General features: G+C 48.2%; 1 protein-coding gene across 1 annotated transcript in view; it reads left to right on the plus strand.

The window, feature by feature from the left end:
• The window catches only part of LOC144135190 (arylsulfatase B-like), an 83,057-nt gene extending 57,406 nt beyond the window's left edge, over positions 1-25,651 (plus strand). The window contains exons 8-11 of the mRNA XM_077667932.1: positions 214-507; positions 18,706-18,896; positions 23,062-23,316; positions 25,151-25,651. Coding sequence (XP_077524058.1) covers positions 214-507; positions 18,706-18,896; positions 23,062-23,316; positions 25,151-25,279 — 869 coding nt within the window. The 3' untranslated portion in view covers positions 25,280-25,651. The remainder of the gene's footprint in view (positions 1-213; positions 508-18,705; positions 18,897-23,061; positions 23,317-25,150) is intronic.
• Positions 25,652-26,324: the final 673 nt, after the last annotated feature.

Here is a 26,324-nt window from a genome sequence, read left to right on the forward strand (position 1 = left end):
AAGCCCTGTGTTTCTACTAGCCTTCTCTGAACTACACAATATAACAAAAACTGTTAAACGGCCCAATCGTAAGCCCTAGTTCTTTCACGCACCTACAAAAAAGGTTGCGTAGACACCATGAACTATTGCAAGTGTCTTACAGATTCGAAACAAACGCATTGAGGACATGTACAATTATTGCGTTGAAAAGGCGTCTGCTTTTCGTTCTGGCAGGGATGGTCGATGCCTTGGACCAATCCGTTGGAGTGCTGCTCGAAGCGCTCGAAGAGGCCCACATGCTTGACGACACGGTCCTGGTTTTTAGCTCTGACAATGGTGGCGACATGTACAGCGGAGGCCGTAACTTTGGCTTGAACTGGCCCCTTCGTGGCGGCAAAGGCACCGCCTGGGAGGGCGGCATTCGCGCCGCCTCCTTCGTCTGGAGTTCACGTCTCGCACGAAGAGGAGCGATTGCGCCGCAGCTCATGCATATTGTGGACTGGTTGCCTACAATCTATTTCCTTGCCGGTAAGTGCAGGCCTGGTTGTCCGTTATACCTTTAATAGTATTAGGCTTTCGAGTCGCTCAATATGCTAGGCTACAACAGACCAGGAGGTGTGAACTAATTGAGAAAATAGCTGCTGCGATATACCAGGCAGTTTAGGGAACTGTCTTCCTAACAGCGAATCACAGCACACAGACTCCCTGTCGTGTATCGGAGGTGCGCGCCATTTGAATATTACAAGGGAAATGGCCCTGAGTATAACATACTTCTAAGGAAAGCGGTTCAATGTCTTCGGTGTAATTCTATGCAAATGCTTTGAGATCCTCGTGATTTTTTTTCCTACGCCATCCCTCGCACGAAGAATGCACTTCCTGCTTGAGGCGAAACAAATCACGGCTCACAGTTTCAGTTTTATTGCTGCCTAGCTCGGGCCTCACGAGACGAAAAAGTATGCACTCACCACCATCTACGTGCCGCCATTTTAACGCTATAATGTTAAGGCTTCCATTCTGTACAAAATCAGGAGTCGTCAACGGTGTCGGTGCCGCTGTGAGCGAAAATTTAGCGGGAAGCAAGCAGGGTGGGCCGCTTAGGTCACGTGGCCTCGTGGTGTCATCACAGCCTGCCTAACGGATTGTCAACAAACTGACCACCGTGGAAGCTTGTAGCTGAATTATTTATAGGTCGCGAGATGTTTTTCGGGGAGAGCACCCAGGGTCGCACAAGCCCCACCGGAGACAGAACGTACAAACGCAGACCTGTGGTGCATCGCTTAACCGCTGCACCAGTGAGCAAGTTGTGGTTTGGACTCTCCCGGCGGCCAATCAATTTGAAGCCGGGAATGACCAGTGTTCATAAATGCACATTCACACATTGAGATTGTCATTTCACGCCCTTAAGGCGGCGCTTTAGTGTCCCTTCCAATTTTTTATGGCGATCTTTGCAGCAGACTCAAGGAATTGAAACTGAAACAGTGTAAAATCCCCATCAACTTGAGGCGCAAAATACTATCACCAAAACTCGTCCACGTTGTAACTGAGATGTCGCTGTAGTACTCTCTTTCGCACTTCTCGGGGAGTGGACTGCAGTGAAAGCTGCTAAGCCTTAACCAACACTCCTTCACAGCCTAAGGTAAATTTCTATTTTTAAACGTACGTTGAGTAGTAGTCGCAGTCCTCAGTTACTGGCTTGCACCTTCTTTAGAGGTTGGAAAGTAACACAGGTGGTGGAGTGAACTGCTGTATATTTATTCTGGTTTTTGCGCTTGTTGCTGTTATTCCCTGCTTCTAACGCGGCAGTGCTAAAGAACTCGTTTCTCAGGAAATCCGGCGTCGTCGTTACTGAAAGCTAGCTCAAAATACACGAAAAATCCCCTGAGATGCAACCTAGGAGGAAGGTGGACCCACCTACGTCACGTAACCTTGTAGCGTCCTCCCAACTTGCCCACTGCATTGTGAGCAAACTGCGCATTGTGGTAGGAGGGAGTAAAATTAATTATTTGTAGCAAAAGGTTGCTCGGGAAGAGCAACCTGGGTTGCACGAGCCCCCACTGGTGGCAGCATCTGCCGTTGCAGGGCTATGGGGCATCGCTTAACCATTGGCCTTGAGTGGTATGAGTACCCTCAGCGATCTATGAATGTTAAGTAAAGACTGATCAATTCAGCAAATACGGGCATTAACCATTAAAGCTATCGCGTCATACACTTAAGGTGGAGCTAAATTCTTCCTGTAATTTTTTTGCGCGCTCTACAGACATCGTTCGTGTAGGATCTTGAAGCGGAAGTTCCAGTGCTGCACCTTTTTCCCATGGCAATCTTAGGCATGTGTCTTTACTCACACCGTGTCTTCTTTGCGTACTGTGGGAATATATCGCGTCGTTTTTCTGCAGCACATTTTAACCCGCCTTGTCTTCTTAGTGTCTTTGTGCTCCTTGTTTACATTACGGGGCTCTAACGGTTTATTGGTCATGGAAAGTGTCGTCCCAGTCCTGCTATACATTATTAGTAACGCAAGACGCCTCCGGGCTAGCATGATGTATTGTGATTGACAAGAATAAAGTAGTGTTGATCGTGCGCTTATTCCGGTGCCTTCTTCAGGAAAGAATTTGCTGTCTTAACGGCCGCAAAGACCTATCTTGCAGCATCCCAGTACCAATTAAGACCCATCTCACTGGCGTCACACTGCACTCCGAGTTCCTTATTTTTATCGTATAACTTCAGAAAATGCGGTGAAGCAAGAAAATTTTTTTTACTGTTGAATGCGCAGTTCTGCTCAGCATTCCAGGTCCATTACATGTACTTGGCTGTAAAACTTCTGATTGATTCTATATTTTCAGATTAGCAGGTAGAGATCTTGAAAGCTCGTTAACCATGCAATCAATGCGACATTCTCTAGTGGCCCGTAAAAGTAACCCGGTCGGTGTAAATTCAAACTTTTCTTTGTTGATGCAAATGCCCTGATTGCAACATATCTCCCTGAGTGCGTACAGATTTCTTATGACGATGATGGATTTTTATGGCTCAAAAGAATCTGCGGGCAAGGAGCGCCAGGGCGCAAGGTAGTTTCTTTCTGCTCAAGGTAGGGTCAAAGACCCAGTTTCCTAGCATTTTATTCTGAATAAGCCGGGTACCAGACCAGGGGAAGGATTGCACCCATTGTTTCACCGGTGGGTATCTGGTAGCACTGGGGATCGAACCCCGCACCTCGCACATGCGAAGCGGGTGCACAGAACACTAGGACACCGCTACGGTGCGTACAGATTTCTGACGAGTTCATGCTGTGCGACTTCTTTAGGGCAGCCCGTTCTGAACGCTATAATACCGCCTGCAACACACGTCACTCTTTGAAGGCCATCCAAAGCAGTCTGCAGTCGCTTTTGGGTAATTTCAGTCCTGCCTGATAAGTCAAACGGTAGGCAAAGCCGCTGCACCCTCGAAATGATGTTTGGAAGGTTGCAGGCATGTTAGATTCAGGCTCAAGCCAGCATACATTATTGAGATCAAGCTTGCGGAAGACTTGCTTCTACTAGATAAATCGAGATATCCATGAGTACGGCCGAAAGCTGCCGTTCCAGTTGAGAGCTTCGTCGACTGCTAAGCCATAAATTATTATGCGCAACGCACTGCCTTTCTCTGAGCCCACGACCATGAGGCTGACCCACTGGCTCGGCTTGCCTACATTAGCAATGAACTGCATGGCTGTTAGTTCATTAAGCCCATTTCGCAGCATCATTTTCCTGCTAACAGAAACTAGGCATGTTGCCACAGGCACTCTGCAGGTTCTAATGTTAGGTCTATCTATAGCTGCAGTTACCCTGGGAAGCAAATTTACTTATGGCTGAGTATGTCCAGGTACTTACCTTTCAATACGTCGTTTAACACGATAGCGCTAAGTGCCCCCTGTCGCAGGAAAGCCTGTGTCGGCGGCTGCGTCGTACTCCGTGAGCGATAAATCGGCGCACGAGCGCACGATAAGATCGGCGCACGAGCAACCTGGGGGCCTCTGATTGTGAGCAAACCGCCCACCATGGCATGTGGCCGTTCACTGAATGATTTTTCACGAGAAGTAGCATGTGAAAAGCAGCGTAGTTCCCACAAGCCCCGCCGCTGGCAGCACCTGCCTTCAGAGGGCAGTGCACATCGCGTAAACGCTGCACTACTGCGCCAGGAGTGGTAAGAGGGCACCCAACGATCTATGAATGTTAGGTAGAAAACGACCAATTTCGCATATTCGGGCATTACCCACAGATGCTATCACCTCATACCTTTAAGGCGTAGCTTAAGAGTGCCGACGTGGTGGCAGAGGTGTTACGGCGCTCGGCTGCTGGCCCAAAAGACGCCGGTTTGATCCCGGCCGCGGCGGTCGAATTTCGATGGAGGCGACATTCTAGAGGCCCGTGTACTGTGCGATGTCAGGGCACGTTAAAGAACCCCAGGTGGTCGAAATTTCCGGAGCCCTTCACTACGGCGTCTCTTATAGCCTGAGTCGCTTTGGGACGTTAGACCCCCATAAAACCAAACAAAAAAAGCTTCGCTTAAGAACCGCCTTCAGTTTTAATGCGTTAGAACTAAGGCCCGTATTCACCGATTTTTCCACGTTAACCTAAAGTTCGTTTACAAAGTTAAACTGAGCGCTACAACTACTCCTAGCTCATCTATATCGTATTTGGCTTAACCAAAATAAATCGTCTGATAATTTTTATTACGCTTAGTCTGTAAAATTGTAATTAAATTATGTTTGTAATGCGGTAAATTAGAAAATTACAATAATCAAAAAAGGTGCCTAGATTGTTCAAATAAATAGCAGTATTGGTGTATTTGGCGCTAACATAAAGGACGAAATATAGATAAAACTTTAGTAATGCTTTTCTCTTGATCTATGTCTGAGCTATGTTTAAAATACGGTGTGTCTGTCAGGCAGAATAGAAAAAGAAAAATTTATATTATTCACTAAAGGCGATGACCCTTTTCAAGGAAATAGCAAAAATGATTCTATAGAAACAAACGAAGACCTCCAAAAAAATTAAAATTTTAAGCTGGTAGTTTCATATTGCCCGACACAAAAAAATTCATATATATTTTTTAGGAAAAATATGAAGCGGGAACAAAAAAACACCTTTTCGCGAATTATTTTGTCACGCCTACTTTTGATAGGGCTCGAAGTATAAGGACTGTCACAGGAGCCGGAGATCGTTGAGCCAAAAGTGTTCTTACAAATACATTCGACAGCTGAATAGAGAACCAAAATGTCATTACAGAAATAGACTAGGCTCAAGATCAAACACTGATCTGTTCAGCGGGGAATGAGCCTTATGCGAAGCACTACTGGGGGCAACAGAAGGATGAATTAAAAGCACATACAAGCTGAACATCAATACTCTTACATTATTAATTCGAAATCATTAGATGGCTATGCCCAGAGTATCATGACAGGAAAGCTTTCTCCGCTAGATTACGTCGTTTTGTGAAGATAAATGTGCAATAATTTGGTTGTGTTAGATAGTGTCCGATGAGATCTCACCGTGGGAAAAATTTGGCCTATGTGGTGTAATTATAGTTAATAATTAAACGAAAATATTTCACTTCACCGTGAGAATTGCCTCAGGCGTCGACATAGCTGCTCTGCACTATTGTCTAGCTCTACAGAACCACTTCCTCTACCCTCGCGCGCAGGCCTGCGTGCGGACTTCTACTCTCACTCTCGACACCAGTCGCCATCTGTCTTCGCCCGCTGCCCGGTGGACTGCGGGTCGCGCCGGCGCCACGCGTAGAACGCATGTTCCCGGGTTCGCTTCTGTCGTTTTTGCGCTCCAGCACCTAAAGAGTGTGGGTGTGTGCTGTAGCATGAATATTCACATTTTTCCTCTACCACACAATACTGCGGTTAACTGACGCGCAGCCGCCCGTTAACGTGACACTCGAGTGTACTCGACCATGTACTGTGCGGACTAGGATCCGGTACTTACAAGCAGATTACTGCGCTGGCATGTCATTTGTTGCTTTCTATAAGTGCGCGGCCATCTATGATAACTTTATGCATTTTGTGAATTTACTGATATCACTCCATCGTGTAGTAACCAGATAGGCCAGCTGGAGACTGAAGGTTGTCCCGGCGAAGCGCGTGTTTTCGATCACCAGTACGTCATCGGCATCTCCTTGCGCTGAGCTTGCTATTGCTCTCATTAAAACCATTTCGTGTACGGCAATGTAAACACGACCGCTGCCAATGTAGTTGCTATTTTTGCACGTATGCCAGAGAGATCAGTGGAATAAAGGGCTGATCATAGCATTTTTCTGCTGTTGGTATCTCACCTAATCATTGCAAAATATGCACAATTTTATTAGAATCTATTACCTTTTACCAAACGGCTGCTCAACGCTGTCACGCGCACAGAGAGCTTCCGAATAAGATAACGCCCCTTCTGGCCTGAGAATTCGTAAAAGCACACTTCTCTGCTAATATTTGCTCAGGCTTTGATAATTTAAGCGAAAATATGTTTTTATGTGCTAGGTAGCATAAACCATGACAAAATTTGTTTTCTCCCAGCCCTGCGGCTGAGTTGAGCTTACAGCACTAATTTGTTGATGTAACTGGCGCACCACGGAGGTGACATGAGAGCCCTACATCTTTTTTTTTCTGGGGGGGGGGGGGGGGGGAGGGGGGCGACCAAGAAGTTTTCTGTGCGGGGGAGCACCTAGACGGCAGCGATGCAAGCACGAGCGCGTGCTAAGCGCTGGCCCAATAAACACGAATGTGAAACTAAAAGTTAAGATTGACGCATCAATTTTGCCCATTTGATAACAAAAAGACCTCCTGCAACACAACTGCGCCGTCGAAATGTGCTCGGCAGTGTTTTTTAGCGCCCGAAGGGCAGCAAATCGCGGCTATATGCAGTAGCGGCCGCTGAGCTGCCGCAGCCCCGCAGTCCTCAAAGAAGCGTCCGCGAAGCGGCGCACCTGTCAGCGGCAAATAGCCACGCCGGAGAGCGGCTCTGGATTCTGGCCTGTTTTTTAAAGATAAATGTGCAGAAGTTTGTTGTGCTATATAGTTCGTAATGAGATCTTGCTGTGTAAAAAAATTGGTTGATTAATTATATTTACTTGATATGTAAAGCCTTGCTTCTCGGTTACACATACTGACGACTACAGCGTTGTCGCTACAGGGACAAGAAATATTGACACAAACATAGGCGCTGACTGACTACATCGTTTATTGCATTGAACTGGCTTATATAGGCCCAGTCCCGTGACAAGACAGAAAACAGCTCAAGTTTCCGTGGCACAATTATCTCGTTGGCCCGTAGGCTTCACTCCAGTCAGTGGCATGCTCATGGGCGTTTAGAAAGATCAGCTCTTTTTTACATCGCAGCTGTACACATCTACCATCCCAAAAAATATTCGTGCCGCTGTCGTAAGCAAAAAACGCCAGGGACGCGACAGCCTGTTGCAGCATTGCCAAGGAGTCCACGAAGCGCCATTGTCCATTCGGCGCGACGCCTTGCCCGTTGGTCCATTTAAGGAAAGGAAAGATATTGTTACGAGCAATTCGAAGGAGAACCTCCGGAGACGAGACGTAAAACTGTGGCGGTCCCTAAGTGGTCCGAGCGTGCGAGCGGGAGAGCAAGATCTTTCTCCACGGATGCAGGCGCTTTTTCATCTTCTACAGTGGCACGTATCACTGCCCCCTCTTCTGCAGCATCGCCACGATGCGGCTAGGAGGGAAATATCAGGAAAATACAGCTTCAGTGACCCGCCGTTCAATCGGGGAGTCTGTCGTGGTAAGGCTTCATGCGAGCAATGTGCACGACTTCAGTATGGTGCGACCGGCGCGATGAGCAAGCCGCTTGAACGGGAGTAACTGCATACGTCACATTACTGATGCGGCGCATTACTTCGTAAGGGCTCAAGTACCTGCGCAAGAACTTTTTAGAAAGGCTGCGGCGACGAACAGGTGTCCACACCCACACCAAGTCACCAGGCGCGTAACTAACGAAGCGGCGTCTGAGGTTGTACCTAGCGGCGTCAGTCTCCTCTTGACGGTTAATTCGCAGGCGTGCCAATTGCCGCGCTTCCTCAGCACGCTGAACGAAAGTGTCTGCGTCGAGGTCAGCGTCAGAATCGCAGTAGGGGTCAACGGGCAACATAGCATCCAACAGAGTGGTCACTTGCCGACCCAAGACAAGCTGAAAGGGGGTCAGTCGGGTAGTCTCCTGCAGGGCGGTGTTGTAGGCAAACGTTACGTGCGGAAGAATGGTATCCCAAGTTCGATGCTCAACGTAAGCATACATAGAAAGCATAACGGCTAGAGTGCGGTTGAGATGCTCTGCCAATCCGTTTGTCTGTGTATGATAGGCCGTAGCACGTCAATGGCTGGTGTGCGTCAGAGTCATCACGGACTGGGTTAAGCGGGCAGCAAAAGCAGTTCCCCGGTCAGTAACAACAACGGCGGGGGCTCCATGACGCAGGACAATATTGTGTACGAAGAACTGTGCCACTTCAGCAGCAGTGCCTTTGACAAGAGACGTGGTCTCAGCGTACCGTGTCAGGTAGTCGGTGGCAACGACGATCCGACGCTTTCCAGGTGAAGACTTCGGAAAAGGGCCAAAGAGGTCCATGCCCACTTGGCGAAAAGGGGTCTGCGGTGGTTCGATGGGGTGAGGAAATCCGGCTGGTTTCAGCGGAGGAGACTTACGACGTCGGCAATCGAGGCACGTTTTTACGCAGGCCCGCACTGATGGCAGTAACCTGGGTCAATAATACTTCTGCTTAATGCGCGCAAGCGTACGACTTACTCCGAGATGGCCGGCAGAGGGTGCATCATGACACGCACTCAAAATCTCTGGCCGCAGCTCTGATGGTACGACAAGCAGGAAGGCTTCTCTGTTGCTGGAAAATTTGCACTTGTAGAGAACACCAGATTGCAGAGTGAAGGTGTGGAGCCCGCGGCGAAAAACATGCGGGATGCGAGCGTCGACGCTTTCAAGGTAATCGATGAGCGGCGCGAACTCCAAGTCCGCCCGCTGAAGCTGTGCCATTTGGGTGGTACTAATAGCGCCCAGGAAAAGAAAATCATCGACGAATTCTTCGGGACCGATTGTGACAGGCGCACGCGACAAACAATCCGCATCCTGATGCTTACGGCCCGAGTTGTAGAATACTGGTAAGTCGTATTCTTTCAAGCGTAAGCTCCATCTAACCAAGCGTCGTGAGGGGTCTTTGAGACTTGCCAGCCAGCATAAGGAGTGGTGGTCGCTTACCACACGGAAGAGTCGCCCGTAGAGGTACGGCCGGAACTTGCTGATGGCCCATATCACTACAAGGCACTCTTTCTCCGTCGTAGAATAATTGGTCACGGCGCGCGTAAGTGTTCGGCTGGCATAACTGATGACCCGTTCTGCACCGTCTTGCCACTGGATCAGTACCGCACCAAGGCCGACATTGCTGGCATCAGTGTGGATGTCCTTGTCAGCGGGTTCATTGAAATGGGCGAGTATCGGAGTACGTTGTAGACGGTTGCGAAGCTCGGCAAATGCAGCCTCTTGGTCGCTTCCCCACACGAAGGGCGTGTCGTCTCGAGCCACTGAGTTTAACGGTTCGCCGATTCGCGAGAAATCTTTAACAAAGCGCCGATAATACGAGCACAGACCCAAAAACCGGCGAACGGCCTTCTTGTCACTTGGGCGTGGAAAACCTGAGACGGCAGCGGCCTTGTCAGGGTCCGGGCGAACACCTTCTGCGCTCACAGCGTGACCAAGAAAGCGAAGTTCTTCAACGCCAAAATTGCATTTCTCGGCTTTGATGGTGAGTTGTGCGGATTTGAGTGCTTGTAGCACAATGCGCAATCGCTCCAAGTGTAGATCAAACTTAGTCGAAAATATAACGACATCGTCCAGGTACACCAGGCAGGTCTGCCACTTCAAGCCGGATAGAACGGTGTCCATCATGCTTTGGAACGTGGCCGGTGCTGAGCACAGACCAAATGTGAGCACCTTAAACTCATAGAGGCCGTCGGGCGTCACGAAAGCTGTCTTCTCTCGGTCTCTTTCGTCCACTTCGATCTGCCAGTACCCACATATAAGATCAAAGGACGAGAAGTATCGGGCGTCCCGCAATCGGTCGAGCGCGTCGTCTATCCTGGGCAGTGGGTAAACGTCTTTTTTGGTCACGCTATTAAGTTATCAATAGTCTACATAGAAACGCAGAGTGTTGTCCATTTTTCGACAAGAACAACAGGCGATGCCCATGGGCTGATGGACGGCTGAATGACATCGTCCGCAAGCATTTCGGCAGCTTGATTTTGAATGGCTTCTCGCTCCATCGGCGAAACACGGTAGGGGCGCTGGCAGACGGGTCGCGTAATCGCATCAGTGATGATGCGGTGCTTGGCGAGTGGAGTGCGGCCGACCTTCGAACACGTAGCGAAAAAATACGCAGTCTGCCAAGAGGTCTGGCCGAAGATCCTTCTGAATATATGGCAAGGCCGGATTTATTTGGACTGACTGAAGAGCGTGGTGTGGGCCAGCATTCTCTGGAGTGGGTCCTCCCATGGTGCACAAACCTGGGATCTCAGCAACGTCGTGAAGGAAGGCAATAGCCGTGCCTGTGTGGAGGTGCTGATATTCGTTGGAAAAGTTGCTCAGGAGGACGTTGGTACGGCTGTCACGTAGTTGGACGAGACCTCGGGAAACAACAAGGCCCCGCTCTAGCAGCACTGGAGTTTGGCCATCTGCCAGGCCCTCGTAGTCGTGGAATAGGTCGCTCCGCACGAGCACCAGGACACTGCACCGCGGCGGCACCGTGACGTTATTCTGGACAATGCGCAGAGCGTTGCTGCAAAGATCTAGGGAGTCAAAGCGGCCACGGCCTGTTTGGTCGAGAACGTGACACGTGCGTCAGTAAAGTCAATCACAGAACCATTCGCCTGCAGAAAGCTGATCCCCAGAATAATGCCTCTGGAACACTCAGAGAACACGACAAATTCACCAATGTACGTAAAACCACAAATTCCAACCCTAGCCGTACACTTGCCAACAGGGAAAATTAAGTGGCCACCAGCGGAGCGCATGGGGGTCCCCGTCCATGGTATCAGAACCTTTTTGAGGTCTCCAGCAAAGGCACCGCCCATAACGGAATAACCAACACCGGTATCGAGCAGCGCGGTAACCTTAGTGCCATCAACTCTCACCCGAAAATCGGATGCAGCGTATCGGGTACTGTCGCTGCCTCTCTCTGTCCAGGTATCGTCGGCTCGATGGTTCCGCGATGCAGGATCTTGACACATCTCGACGTCAGCGGCCTTGCCTGCAGAGGTCGCTGGTGTTAGTTTTCCCGACGAGGACTGGGCGAGCGACGGCCAGCGGAACTACTCTGGCGGCCGGGGCTGGACGCACGATAGCGGAGAGGCGAAGGCGAACGGGACTCGCGCTTTCCAGAGTAAACACGGTTCTGGCGCGCCCAGAGATGCTCCGCCATCTCAGACGGTCGTTCACCGTTCTGATGACAAGGTACGTCAAGACGGAAAACGCGATGTCCCACTTCGCGGTACGGACAGGCTCGGTAGAGATGACCGGGCTCCCTACAGTGGTAGCTCAGAGGCCTACGGTCCGGTGTACGCCACTAATCTGACTTCTGAGGACGTGGCTGATCTGTAGCAGGGGTAGTTGCCTAATATGTAGGTGTGCTACTGACAGCAGACGTCGAGGAAACAGCGGAGCCAGGTGCTGTTGCGTGACATGTGCCCATGCTGCTCATGGAGCAGCATGGCAGGTGTCGCAGTAGCGGGACCGTAGCCAGCCGAGCGACGTACAACGTATCCATATGTGGGTCGGGCATCGAACTGGGGCGGCACTTCGGGAACAGGAGGCGCCTGCGCAACATGCCGCACTTTACCCTGACGACTTCTGTCAGCGCTGCCAGGGGCCCAGGAGCAACCTGGGGCAGACGGAACCGTTGCAGTTCCTCCCGGACAACTGACCGAATCAGTTCGCGCCATGTGTCTGTGCTGCCGCCTAGGCACGACGAAAGGTTTCGGGCACAATTCTGTTGATGTACCGTTGTTGGAGCGTCGTCTCAGTGGTGGTCGCCTCGGTGAGAAATTCCGCTACAGTGCGGGGTGAGCTGCGTACGAGGCCTGCGAAGAGCTCCTGCTTAACCCCTCGCATCAGATGGCGAAGCTTCTTCTCCTCAGTCATGTTGGGATCCGCACGCGTGAATAGACGGGCCATGTCCTCGATGTAAATGCGCACCTTCATTCGTGAGCTGGTTTCGGGAGGGCAGAGCAGCTTCAGCCTTCTCCCGGCGGTCGGCGTTGGGGAATGTAGCCAGGAGATTCTGCAAAACGTCTCCCAGGGGTAAGGGTAGTCTCGTGGTTTTCAAACCACGTCCGGGCAGATTCTTCCAGGGCAAAATATACGTTGTGGAGCTTGCGCTCGTCGCTCCCGCCGTTGTAGCGGGCGACCCGCTCGAAGGTCTCCAGCCAATCCTCAGCGCCTTCGAAAACGTCACCGTGAAAAGATGGCGGTGTTCGCGGTGGGTGGCAAAGGATCGGCGCCAGGAGCCGGGGGTCAGGGACATGGCAGTTGGACTCACCGGGCTAGGCTGGGTCGGCGCCGGGGACCAGGTGTCAGTGGCCATGTCAGTTGGACTCGGTGACCGAGGCTGCATTGTTCTTTTAGGTGGGGGAAGGGGCCCAAATTCGGGCGACTCTCCGCGGATACGGTAGCTGGGTCGCTGGTGGACAGGTTTGACGTCCGTTGTGATGCTGTGCGGAGTGCGGTGGTAGGGAAGCGTTACCCAGCACTGCTCCACCAAATGTTACGAGCAATTCGAAGGAGAACCTCCGGAGACGAGACGTAAAACTTTGTTGTTGTTCTTGTTCTTGTTCTTGTCGTCGTCGTCGTCGTCGTCGTCGTTGTTGTTGTTGTTGTTGTTGTTGTTGGCCTATCAAAAGATGGCAGATACCCACACTGCGCGATCCGCCAAGAATCGGGTGGCTATTCACCTGAACGCAGTAAAAATGTAGCGGTCCCTAAGTGGTCAGAGCGCGCGACCGGGAGAGCAACATCTTTCTCCACGGATGCAGGCGCTTTTTCTTCTTCTTCCACAGTGGCACGTATTAGTATCTTGGTGGACACCTGAACCACGCCGTAAACCAAGGAAAATAAAATGAAAATTGGTTTTAAGGAAAAGAAATGACGCCTGTCACATATCTCGATGGACACCCAAACCAAACCGTAAGGGAAGTGAGTGATAGAGAGAATTTATTTTCCAACAGAAGAAGACGACCTCATCCAACCCTCCGGCTCTCCCTCTCAGTGGAGAGGTGAGGGCCGGGAGGGATTGACGCGGACAGGGTCGCCGCGTCAGATGCTTGCCTGGATTTCTTCAATCCCGACGGCCTCTTCAGCCAGTCGGACGGCCAGGATCTAATGCTCATGGTCCGGGCCACGCAGCAAGGCCGTCCAGGCGTCTCTTCTATCCATTTTATTCGCCCTGCGTGGGGATTGTGTGCACTCCAAATTATGTCGGGGGTCCTTCTCACTCCACATTTCTTGCATTTGTCATCATCGATTTATGGGGTAATATGTTTAATTCATATTGGCTGCGGGTAGACGCCTGTTTAAAGACGTCTCCACGATACCGCTTGCTGAATATCAAGCTTCGCACTGGGCGGAGGAAGTTGCCTGCGGTGTTGCCTGTAGTGCTGAGTTACTTGTTGATATGACATTGCCCTTCTTGTCTCTTAATGCATACATCTGGTTTTTACCTATGCCTAGTTCCTCTTCACTGTTTTTAGGCTACGTCCGTTCTTTATAGCATGCTCGATTCTCTCCATATTAAACTTCCTTATGTCGGCTACCTTGCGCTCATTTATTAACTTTGATAGCTCCGTTAGTTCTATTCTATCGGTAGGGTAAGATGCCCTCATGTTTTGGCGCTTCTTAATCAGGTCTTTCGTCACCTGAGATAGCTTCCCGTTATCTTTTCGAACTGTCCTACCGCCTACTTCTACTGCGCACTCCGTAATTATTGATGTCAGATTATCGTGCATTGAATGAACATCAAGATCATCTTCCTCAGTTAAAGCCGAATATCTGTTTTGCAGCGCTATCCTAAACTCCTGTGTTTTCCCTCTTACGGCAAACTCGTTAATGGTCTTCTTCTTCACTAGCTTCTTCCGTTCCCTCTTCAAGTCTAAGCTAATTCTAGACCTTACCATTCTGTGGTCGCTACAACCCACCTTTCTGAGGACGGCCACATCCTGAATGATGCCAGGTTTAGCGCATAGTATGAAGTCGATTTCATTTTTAATCTCACCATTGGGGCTATTCCAGGTCCACTTCCTGTTTTCTCATTTGCGGAAGAAGGTATTCATGATCCGCAAATTATTTCTATCCGCGAATTCGACTAATAACTCTCCCCTGCTATTTCTAGAGCCTATCCCATAGTCACCTACCGCGTTGTCATCAGCCTGCTTCTTGCCCACCTTCGCATTTAAGTCGCCCATCAGTACAGTGTACTGCGATTTTACTTTATTCATTGCCGATTCTACGTCCTCATAGAAACTTTCAGCGGTCTGGTCATCATGGCTGGATGTGGGTGCGTAGGCCTGCACCACTTTCAGCTTGTACCTCCTATTCAGCCTAATTACTATAGCTGCTACCCTCTCGTTAATACTGCAGAACTCCTCTACGTTGCAAGCTATATCCTTATTAATGAGGAATCCCACACCTAGTTCTCTTCTATCCTCTAACCCGCGATAGCACAGTATGTGTCCGTCCTTTAGTACTGTATACGCCTCACCTGTCCTCCTAACCTCACTAAGCCCTATCACATCCCATTTATTCCCGCTAGTTCCTCAAACAGCACTGCTAGGCTAGCCTCACTAGCTAAAGTTCTAGCGTTAAACGTTGCCAGGTTCAGATTCCAATGGCCGCCTGTCCGGAGCCAAAGATTCTTAGCACCCTCCGCTGCGTCACAGGTCTGACCGCCGCCGTGGTCAGTTGCTGTGCAGCCACTGGAGACTGAGGGCCGAGGGTTAATTGGTTTGATCATAGAAGGTTGTGGCCAAGTACTACACCAGGGTGGCCAAATCCTGTACTGGTGAGAGAGTGCGTTGTCGGTTCTGGTCACCGAGATCAGGCCGCACTCCAGGCCTGGTTATGCAATTCCATCGACACGCGGATTTTTTTTTTTAAACCCCGTGAAGAATTGCGCGGCACCAGGATTTGAACCCCGGTCCTCTTGCACGCGAGGCGGATGTTCTAGCTCTACGCCATCGCAGCGCAGCGACTCAGTGGAAACCTCAGCAGTCATACAGGCATTGCGTAATCAGGGGGTAGAAGAGCCTTATGTCAAAATACTGGAAGATATATATAGCAACTGCACAGCTACTATAGTCCTCCATAAAGTCAGCAATAAAATTTCAATAAGGAAGGGCGTCAGGCAAGGAGACACGATCTCGCCAATGCTGTTCACCGCATGTTCACAGGAGGTATTTCGAGGCCTGAATTGGGAACAGTTGGGAATAAGAATAAATGGAGAATACCTAAATAATCTGAGATTTCCTGATGACATTGCCTTGCTGAGTCACTCAGGAGGTGAACTGCAAATCATGATCAATGAGTTAGACAGGCCGAGCAGATCGATGGGTCTAAAAATTAACATGCAGAAAACTAAGGTAATGTTCAACAGCTTAGCAAGGGAACAACAGTTCACAATTGGCAGCGAGAGCCTAGAAATTGTGACGGAATACGCCTACTTAGGGCAGGTAGTGACAGCTGATCCAGATCATGAGAGGGAGATAACTAGAAGGATAAGAATGGGCTGGAGCGCATATGGCAAATTCTCGCAGATCATGAGTGGCAGTTTACCAATTTCCCTCAAGAGGAAAGTGTACAACAGCATAATCTTACCGGTACTCACCTACGGGGCAGAAACGTGGAGGCTAACGAAAAGAGTTCAGCTTAGGTTAAGGACAACGCAGCGAGCCATGGAAAGAAAAATGATAGGTGTAACGTTAAGAGATCGGAAGCGGGCAGAGTGGGTGAGGGAACAAACACGGGTTAATGACATCCTAGTCGAAATCAAGAGAAAGAAATGGGCTTGGGCAGGGCATGTAATGCGAAGGCAAGATAACCGCTGGTCCTTAAGGGTAACGGAGTGGATTCCAAGAGAAAGTAAGCGTAGCAGGGGGCGGCAGAAGGTTAGGTGGGCGGATGAGATTAAGGAGCTTGCAGGCAAAGGGTGGATGCAGCTGGCAAAGGATAGGGTTAATTGGAGAGACTTGGGAGAGGCCTTTGCCCTGCAGTGGGTGTAGTAAGGCTGATGATGATGATGACTTTTTGATATGATATTGTCGCCCTTCTCTTCCCTGGTTCTCGAAGTGGGGCCCTTCTTGTGCTTCTGGTGGTAGAGATCTCGAACTAGCTCATGAGCAGCCTCGTTGCCACACACAGTTTCGTGCGCGGGGGTCCAGAGTATGTTTATTGGCCTGTCAATTTGTGTTTGTCTGAAAATTTTAGGTGTGACAGGAGACACCCTTCCTCTTCAAAATTTTGGATCGTAGTTTTACTGTCGCTTATAATATATTCGGCATTTGGTCCGACGCAAGCCAGTGCGATCGCAACTTCCTCTGCTGTTTCTATATTTTCCCGCCTTATGGTGGTGGCTGCGATTGGGTTGCCCCGGCCGTCCACCACCATGGCTGTCCTGTATTTTGTATTTCTATCTCCTGCCGCATCTACGTTGGGGACATCTTCCTTTGGTTTTTCGCCGTTTATGCGTTCCAGCTCTTCGGCTCTTTTTTGTCTCCGTAGGGAAAGAATATTTCCTACGCGCGGTGCCGACAACTACAATTACGCGCCCCGGTAAACATTATGTTTGCAGGTGCTTCGAAATGAGTTGACGTCAATCGAAGCCCTCGTGTGAAGGGCAAGCCACATAATGTATGATAAGGGGGCCTGCAAACAGTGCGAAGCACGTTCCTTTTCTCCGCGTCTGTTTCGCGGTAAAGATGACGGTTTCGTTTTCGTGTCGTTGTCGTAAGCAAAAAAACGCCAGGCTAAAAACAGCATACCTCCTTTGAAATCAGGCATACAGCATATAACTTAAATAGATTTCACTTGTCTCTGGTTTGACTCCTTGTAGAGCCCCGTTTGTGAATTTTCAAGTGACGTCGCAATGGATAAATGGGAGTCGTTTTACAGCTTCTCTGTCCAACGCGCTTCCCACCGTAGATTGAAACCACATTATTTTAATCAGGTGTACGGATGGCTTGCTGACACACTACTTTACACTTTCCTTTGAAAAAACGGCCGTTCTGCGGAAATGCCATGACACCACCACATGGGTGAAAGTAGAAGCTCAGGCAATATCAAGATTCTCTAATAAATGTTTCAGAAAGCCATCTTTACACCTGAGCAAAAAAGAGCTGATATTTCTCAGCACCCATGAGCATGCCAATCACTGGAGGGAAGGTTACGGGTCAACGAGATGATTGTGCCAAGGAAACGTGAGTTTTTGTTTCCTGTGTTGTGAAAGGATCTGTGCCTATATAAAGCCAGTACAAGGGAATAAACGATGTTGTCAGTGAGCGCATGTGCTTTCGTCAATCTTCCTTGTCCGTGTTGCGACCGCGCTGTTGTCGTCAACAGAATTGTAATTAGTTAAATAATTAAAAGCAAAAACTGCATTGACGTCACAGTATCCCCGTGTTCATGTCCCGTGTTTTGTGTCTCAATAACTTTACCAACACGATTACGTCGTTCTGTGAGGATAAATGTGCAAATGTTCGTGTTATATAGTGCGTGACGAGATCTCCCGTGGGAAAGATTTGGTAGATGAATAGTAATTAGTTAATTAATCACACCTCGAAGGTACAGTAGCAACGAACGTAGACAGCACCTGGACGTGAGAAGTAAAATAAAGTAAAATTAAAACAAAGAAAAATAAATGTAAACCGAAATAAAATAAACATAAATGCAAAAGTGAGGAAAGTAAAAATACCAAATAAAAATAATGAAAAAGAAAAAGAAGTAAACAGTTCGCGTACTGACGAGGGGGAGTGAGTGAGTGACAACTTTTATTGATCCATTCAAGAGATTCGCGGATTCGAAAGCACCGTCGTCTTCGTTCTTGGCGCTGGCGATCGGAGTCTTCTCTTCAGCACGGGTGGGCCCCTATTCCAGGGCTCCACTGAGCCGTGCTGCATCGCCCGCGTGCCTCCCTAAGGCCCGTTGGGCCGTGAGCTCGCTGCTGGTGAGACGGCTCTCCCATTGCTCCGCTCTCGGGTGTTCGTGTTTGTGGAATGCTTTGTTGTGTTCGCACTCCCAAGTAATGTGATAAAGTGTGGGTGTGGCTCCGCACCACGGGCAGGTGGCCCTTTATTGTGATGGGAACATTTTGTTGAGTATGTGTAGGTTGGAGAAGGTGTTTGTCTGTAGTCTACGCCAGATGGTGGCCTCCTCCTTTGTCAGAGCTTTGTGTGGTGGTGGATATTTGATTCTGATCCCCCTGTGTAAGTTTAAATGTTCTGCGTATCCCCTCTCGCAGGCTTGCAGATGGAACTCCGGAGCGTTAGACTGTCCTAGACTGGCGTTAGACTAGGGGGAAAAACATGCGTTCTTGGAAGCTCTATGCTTTCGCATTCCTCTACGTAAGCCGGCTGAAGTGCCCTCAGAATTTTTTTGGCATGGTGTGTCTTTGTTATGCTCCTTCTTCCAGGAGGCAACGTGGCATCTCTTGGGCCCTTGGATGGCAAGAACATCTGGCAAACAGTGTCCACGGGCGCGCCGTCTGTGCGATTTGAACTGCTCAACGATCTAGTCTTTACATCAGGAACCGCTGCTCTTCGGTACGGGAACTTCAAGTTGGTGGTGGGAGGCTACCCCGAAGAAGAGAGTCGGCGCTTCAAGGTCCTTTTGGTCTATGTATTTAGGATATATTCGTAGTTGCAAAATCATCCTGTAAGGTTGATCCTTTTATAGTCAGACTTGCATAACATGCCTATTGGCGATTCTTAAGAAATCGACACCACGCTGCGGCGGCGCCACGCACTACGCTAAGAGATCAGCGCGCCAACGACGGCGTTCGCTCCATTCCTCAAGTAGTTCACTGGCACATTCAGACGTTGCTCTTAGAGTTTTACTGTAAATTATTTATTGGGTATGCTGTTCTAACAGTGATATGTTCAAACTAATGAGGTAGAAGGAAAGCTGATGGTCACTGCGGGATGTTTCAGCTACTAGCAATACCACGAGAAAATCTGAACCGGTTTCGCCTCAGCAACAAAACGATCGCATGTCAGCACAGCCATCTACAAGCTCGGAGTCTATAGATCTAAAAAAATGATTTTCCTTGACTAGAAGGCCCTATATAAATATGAGATGCCATGAAACCTGTCTAGCACACATCAATAGCCGGCACGTCTCAAGCACGATGAGATTTATCTGACACTGTATCTGCACTGCAGGCGTTAAGACCGCCAACGTGTTTAGTGACATGGTGCATTCGTGTGCGCCGAATGTACTCACATAATTAAATAAGCCGAAATGCGTATCACTCTGATTGTTCTTGCACCGAAATTGATTGATGCGCTGACTGTCCTTGGGAGGAGTCTTGATACATGCTTTGGTCACAAGACTAGAACTAAATGAAAGTAATAGTGTCAGAGAGACCTTGCATTCATTACGTGTCTTCCATCCACTTCATACGAAAAACCTGAGGGATGAAAACGCGGCAAATTGTTCCGAAAAGGCAGAAAAATGTGAGCTCATTGGTCTCACATTTCGCCTCTTCATATGATTACAAATCTTTACTCATTTTTTTACACCACATGAATAATAAAACATATAAGCAGCCGCCGTGGTGCCTCAGTGGTTATGGCGCGCGGCTGTTGACCCGAAAGACGCGGGTTCTATCCCAGCCGCGGCGGTTGAATTTCGAAGAAGACGAAATTCCAGAGGCCCGTGTACTGCGCATTGTCAGTGCACGTTAATGAACCCCAGGTGGTCTAAATTTCTGGTACCCTTCACTACGGCGTCCCTCAGAGCCTGAGTCGTTTAGGGTGTTCAACCCCCATAAGCCAAACCAAACCATAAAACATACAAGCGTAAAAATGCAAAAGGGCGCACCTGTGTCAGTAAAACACAAGCAACATTTGCTGCCAGGCTTTTCCAGTTCCTTTTCTGCGCAGCACCAAAGTAAATTGCAGTCGCTACTGTCTTGCTTGTCTAATCTAATCGCCTTGACAGTCAGTCAATGTACAAAATTTGTTTAACCATTGATTTAATTTATTTTAAACTTCATTCCCTCCTAACTTCGGTTCGACTGGGTACTGCTCCATTTACACACTGGCCGCTTTTGAACGCGAGGCACAATTTTTTCGCCGTTGGTCATTTATAATTTTACACCTCCGATAATAATTATTGCAAAAATAATTTAAATGTAACTAATATTGGTGGTTGGTCTCTGTATTCCGGGAGTCCATTCGACCTTGCAGCCGCTCTTTCTCTTTCGGTCAGCTCCTACTGAACTTTCGGGTTGGAGCCAGACAGCATTTTCTCCCAGTGCTCAATCATCAGCTCTTTATTCTTTTTATTGCTGTGCTGTTTCAGCTGCTGCATACCAATTATGTACAGGTACGCTTCTATGCCACAGTGCGGCTCATAGTCTTCTAGGTATAATGCGTGAAGTGTTTTTGGACTTGAACACTTGTTTGTTTGCGTTCTTCTTGACGTTATTCCCTGTTCCTTGCATAGTTCTTCATGCGATGGCGGGTCTTTCTTCAAAAAAAGTGACGCTGTCGCACTCACATAGGGTTCCCTGAGTCGCAAAGGAAGCGCATGTTTATGCTGACATTTTTAAGCAAGCACGATTCAAGACAGGCCGCCCCCGTCAAGAACAGCTTCTGATTCCCGAGCTGCCTCTTTATGGCCAAAATAATGGATCCTTAGAGGCGTTCCCATTGGTCATGGAAATCACCAATAAGGAATGGCCAATTGTTGTAATCGTTTGGTAATGACCTTGATCGGAGCACGAAAACTAACAGCACCAATATGTGCATGTGTGCAGCTGAGGCCCTCTTGAGATTCGGGGCTTACACAACACGAGGTTTGGCAAACTGTTCGGTGGTCTTCACAAACGTCTCATGAAAACACGCATTCCCAAAAAAAGGCGGCTCAGAGTGTAACCTGCGCAGAAGACATTTGACAAACATTTTACTCGGCGCCTGGAGGACATTTGAAAACAAACATTTCACTCAATCAGACAAGATTCGATTCCTCGATCTCATTCTTCTCACCGAAGCTTGACAATTGCACCTCGTGGCCTCGCGGGCCGTAAAGGGCGATACTAAAAAGTGGTATGCGCCTCCGCGGTGCCTCAGTTATTATGGTGGTCATATGCTGACCCGAAAAACGCAGGTTTGATCCCGCCCCTGGCGGCGTCATTTCGATGAAAGTGAAATTCTAGAGGCCAATGTGCTGTGTGACTCAGTGCACGTTGAAGAATCCCTGATGTTACAAATTATCTGGAGCCATTCAAAAACGGCGTCCCTCATAGTCTGAGCCGCTTTTGGACGTTAAACGCCATAAAGCAAACCAATATGGTATGGTTCTCGAGAACTTCGAATGGAAGAAAAATGTGAAAGGCTGGAGTAGAAAACGGTTTTGTGTTGATTATTATTCTGTTACGTCAGAGGACGAGTCTAATGCAGCCTTCAGTTGAAAGCTGTTTTAAAACTTAGATTTGCAACGTAAGGTTACGTCACAGACCGTAGTGAATTTTGGAGACCAGGTGTCTTTTCGCAGCCGATGATTGCAGCCCCTCGCGACCGATTCCTTTAGAATGGGCCGCATGAAAAACTGTGTAGTTGGACGTAAGCTCTTCAGCTCATGCAGACACCATCCACAGCACTCTGTAACAGGGGCGACGAACCCTACTTTTTTGTGAGCCAGGTTCCTTCATGGTGAAAAGTTATTTAAAGAGTGGAAAACACGGGCTGGCTATTCCGATGCGTTCAAAGAAGGCGGACAACTTTTTGCTGATCGTTCATTTCGTCAGACCGAAGCTTCGATGGCCCGGCTGGCACCTGGGGAGGACAGTTTTCAAACATGCGGCATGTTCTGTCCTCTCACTCGTACATTACGACTTTCGCGTTCCCAAACTGCCAAGCAGTCAACAGCCTCTTTGCCGTTAACGTGCGCTTTGACAAGGCACTGGAGGGCTTTGGCAGAGCGTATAACTTAAAGGCTTCCACTTACCACACACCGCGAACGGCGACGGCACGGCGCAAATATCTGGGAAGTGCCATTCGTGGGCATGCTTCGGCCAACCTGCCGTCTCGGGGCTTCTTGCGCTTGCGCAGTGGCTACCATCTTTCTGCGGTAAGCGGTAGCACTAGACTGCAAACCCTGGGCCAGAGCTCTCTACTTTCTGTTGAGCGGACCTAGTAAGAATACGTAAGCACTGAGTTTACGGGTACCAGTCGCGCCCAGAGAACCCGCGTGCTCGTTATAGATTATAGCGGGTGCTCTTTACGCGTAGGTTACAGGTCGCGCTGCTAGCATGGCGGCTCGCTGATCGCGGATATGAAGCCAAATACGGTATGCCTGCTGCATTTTCGACTTGTGCCTCTAAATGGTCGCACTCTCTTTGATTAGCACGGTCACAGCCGTACCTAAAGTTATAAGTGACTGAACCTTTTTTTTCGTCAATTTGCAATTGTCAAGCAGTCAAGCCTTACTTATGACGTGTAAGTTGTCGTCACAGAAACGACACTCAGCGAAGCAATTGCTAAGGTTTGTGCCTGTTTGTACAATTTCATCTGTTATGTATTGTGATTATTGATTAAAAAAACCAAGACCTATAAAGCATACTTTGAAAATCCATCAAAAAATGTTTCTTGAGCTCAGCACTCTATCACTCTACACTTTTAACTAGACGGAACCACAGTGTGTACATTTTCTTGAAAGACGCTGTCAAACTCACAACTAACAGCGCATGCGACGTAGACAGTGCTGCGCAAGCAAGATCACTACGTACTTGCCACTAAAAGAGTGTATTGAAATGTTCGCGCAGCTTCCGGCGGGGAGCCTGTCTTGCCAAGACGTGGACGTGCTACTGCGAACATCGAGGACAGCAGCGGTGCTTCGCCGATTCTACGGTGACCCCAATCTCTTCAACGGCAGTGGCTGGTGCAAAAAGAGACAGGAGGCAAACGTGAATTGTGCTGTCAAAAGCGCTTCGAGTTTCGACTATGACCAGCAATACTACCTGTTCGACTTGGCTCAAGATCCCTGCGAGCAGCGGAACCTGGCCTCGGTGAACCCCGCGGTGAGGGAGACAGATTTAGGGATAAAAGTTGGCTGACTGAGCTCGATGTCAAGCTGGGTTTGTCGACGGCAGAAACAGTTGTTTGTATTGGAAAGAGCAGGAAAAAACTTGCTTCAATGCTAACAGTTTGCTTAACTTAATGCACGTCTTCCTTCTGTTATAAAATCACTCACATGTACGATGAGGAGATTGGCCACGGTTTGCTGGTGATTGCTAAAGAAAGTTACATTGTGAAATCTAAGTCAAAGAAGGGTGGGTAGCTCTGTAAAGGTATGAAAAAGGTTTGAAAAGAATACTAAACAAGTTATCATCTTTAACCAGGGGATGGTTCGGGCTAGTGGGTATGCGTTATATTCCATAGCGCAGCAAGAACTCAGGGGACAAAAACAAGCCCTAACTTCCACTAAGGCTTTATTTAGTGCACACAAAATTTATGCATGAAGAAAAATGATACGTCAGATTATACAAGATAATTTGTCAACAACAACCTTAAAAAGCCAATGCAACACGTTTCACCGGTTGGCATACTGCCCGAGTCTAAAAATGTCATATCTTTCTTTGCCAGCGACAATAGCGGACTGCTGCAATCACCATTTAGGCTACAATCAACATTAGCAGCCTGAATACGTCCACTGAAGAGCAAAGGCCTCTCTCTTTACCTTCAAACGACCGCTCCTGAAGGAGCTGTGGCCACCTTATCTCCCCAAACTTTCTTATCTCACCTGCGGGCTGACTCCCTCCCTCACCCTGCTACGTTTATATTCACTTAGAATCCCCAGTCTTAGTGTTAATGTCAACCAGTTAATTTCACCTCAACTTACAAGTTGCGCCCACGTCCATTTACTCTTGATTTCAGGCAGGGCACAAAAAGCTCGCGTTTGATCCCTCATTAAGACTTCTCTTTTCCCGTCTCCTAATGTTAGCACTGCCATTTTACTACCGCAGGCGCTGCTGCGCCCTCAGTTTATTTATTCGGTGTAGTTTTGTTTCGATCGAAGTATCTCTCCCACGGTTTATCAATTACAAAATAATACTTTTATGCCCTTTCCTCATGAGGGGTACTGGTGAGCCTCTCTACATCACTTGAGCGTGCGCATCACATGCACTCGACGTGATTCTTAATCCACTACGTCCATCACTCTCGTCAAAAATACAGTATATATATCCAACCTGCCCCAAAATAACACTATTTCCTTATCTGTTTCAATGCTTCGTTGTCCAGTGTGAACGTTAGCTCTCTTCCCAGACTGATGTGCATTCATTTTCGTCATGCTAAATTTTAGACGCACCATCGCTTTACCTCTTGAGGTCCTGAATCAGACTCCCTTTTGTCTCCCGATTTGCGCAGAAGGGCAATGCAGTAAGTTACTCAGTGGTTACAAGCGAAGTTTCATCCACATTCGCTTCTAGCTGAACAAAGAAACAAAAATGTGTTTGAAAGCACAATGAGCGAGTAAACTTTTCTCTTCTCTTTTTTTGTTCTTCTCTGTCCATCGAGTGCCTTCCTTCCTACTTCTTGCGTACAGAACCTGAAGTGAGGTGAATACGCTGCAAGCAGTAATTGTAAGTTCATAGGATATCTCGTACAAATTCTAAGAAAAATATGCCCCATGTAAAAATTCGTCTGTGCATTCTGCAGATGATATTTCATTGAAATCAATATTTTCTCGGTGTGTGCAATACAAATGGCTAAGTCGCTCACAAAAATATCAACGCTAGCGTTACTGATTTATTCTGTGGTTACGCAAAAAGGAATGAGTAGTCTCTCTAGTTACTATAGGTGTAGACTACAGAAGCTCGAGCTCTTACTTAACACATGATTCATTTTTCGCAGCTTCTGTCTTTCATGCTGCAAAGACTCAACTGTTACAACAAGACGGCTGCACCTCAGCCTATGACTGCTCAGGACCCAAGGGGCTTTCCTGAGAACAACAATGGAATCTGGGCACCATGGATTTTCTGACTTGAGTTCTAGACCAAAAGGCAATTGCAGCAAAAAGGAACCTGCTTCCTGTCACTGCCTCCCTGCTCGTGATAAAATCCTTCAACGAGACCGTATGAGTATGCCTGCCCTCGACAATAGTCCCGACTTGTTTTAAAGTCAGGTTTTCAGGATGACTGTCAGTGGCATGTGGAAGAAATAAACTCTCGAAAAAGACAAGTGCTTATGTTTTATGTGTGAATAGAAATGAGGGTCGCATTGTAAGATGTCATTCTTTGTGGGTTTATTCCCCTTGTCTTCAAGCAAAGTCTTCACATGAAAGAATTGCGGTTCGTACCAATTCGAAACAGCATTGATTAATCTCATCAGTTCAGGTAGACACAATTGTAGCGACAGATTTTTCTCTAGTATGATTTATGAGAATGAATCTGTTAAAGAATGCAACTGGCAGCAGGAAAATCAGTGCTGCGTATATAGCTTGAACTTGCTTGTCTTGACCTCTCAATGCCCGGACAACTTAAACTCTCGTCAACAGAGCACTAAAGCGATTGCTCATAACTTTATTACCTCTTCTTGAGAGGCTCACTATGTTGTAAAAATATAAGATCGTGTCAGCGAACTTCAAGGAGGAAGATAACCACTGAAAGTTTGTTTCATGCTTGGCTTTTTTTTCAGCTATGGCAGACAACAAAAAGCTAGCATCTTCCTGCAAGCAGTGGCAGGCATGACGGAGAAGCATATATCGGCCACTATGTAAAACAGCTCACACGCTACTATACGTTAGAAACGGCGTGTTAGGCACAGAAGTGTTTAGCAAGAAAAAAAAAGGAAGCATTTGATTGGCAGTCTTTCTTCCCCTCTGGTTAGTGCCTCTGTTTTTGCCTGATAAAATGTTATTTCTTTGAAATGTGCTTTGAATTTCAATACCGTATCTTACAGAGCTTCAAGCATATCGCACGTGCCACAATACCAGCAGCCCCAATCGGACCGAACGAAATGTGAAACTTTTTGTTTCAATGGAACTGGCGACAGAGAGCTTCTAGTCGACGAGAAAGGAAACTCGGAA

Source organism: Amblyomma americanum, chromosome 5, assembly GCF_052857255.1.
Source record: "Amblyomma americanum isolate KBUSLIRL-KWMA chromosome 5, ASM5285725v1, whole genome shotgun sequence".
NCBI classification, from domain to species: domain Eukaryota; kingdom Metazoa; phylum Arthropoda; class Arachnida; order Ixodida; family Ixodidae; genus Amblyomma; species Amblyomma americanum.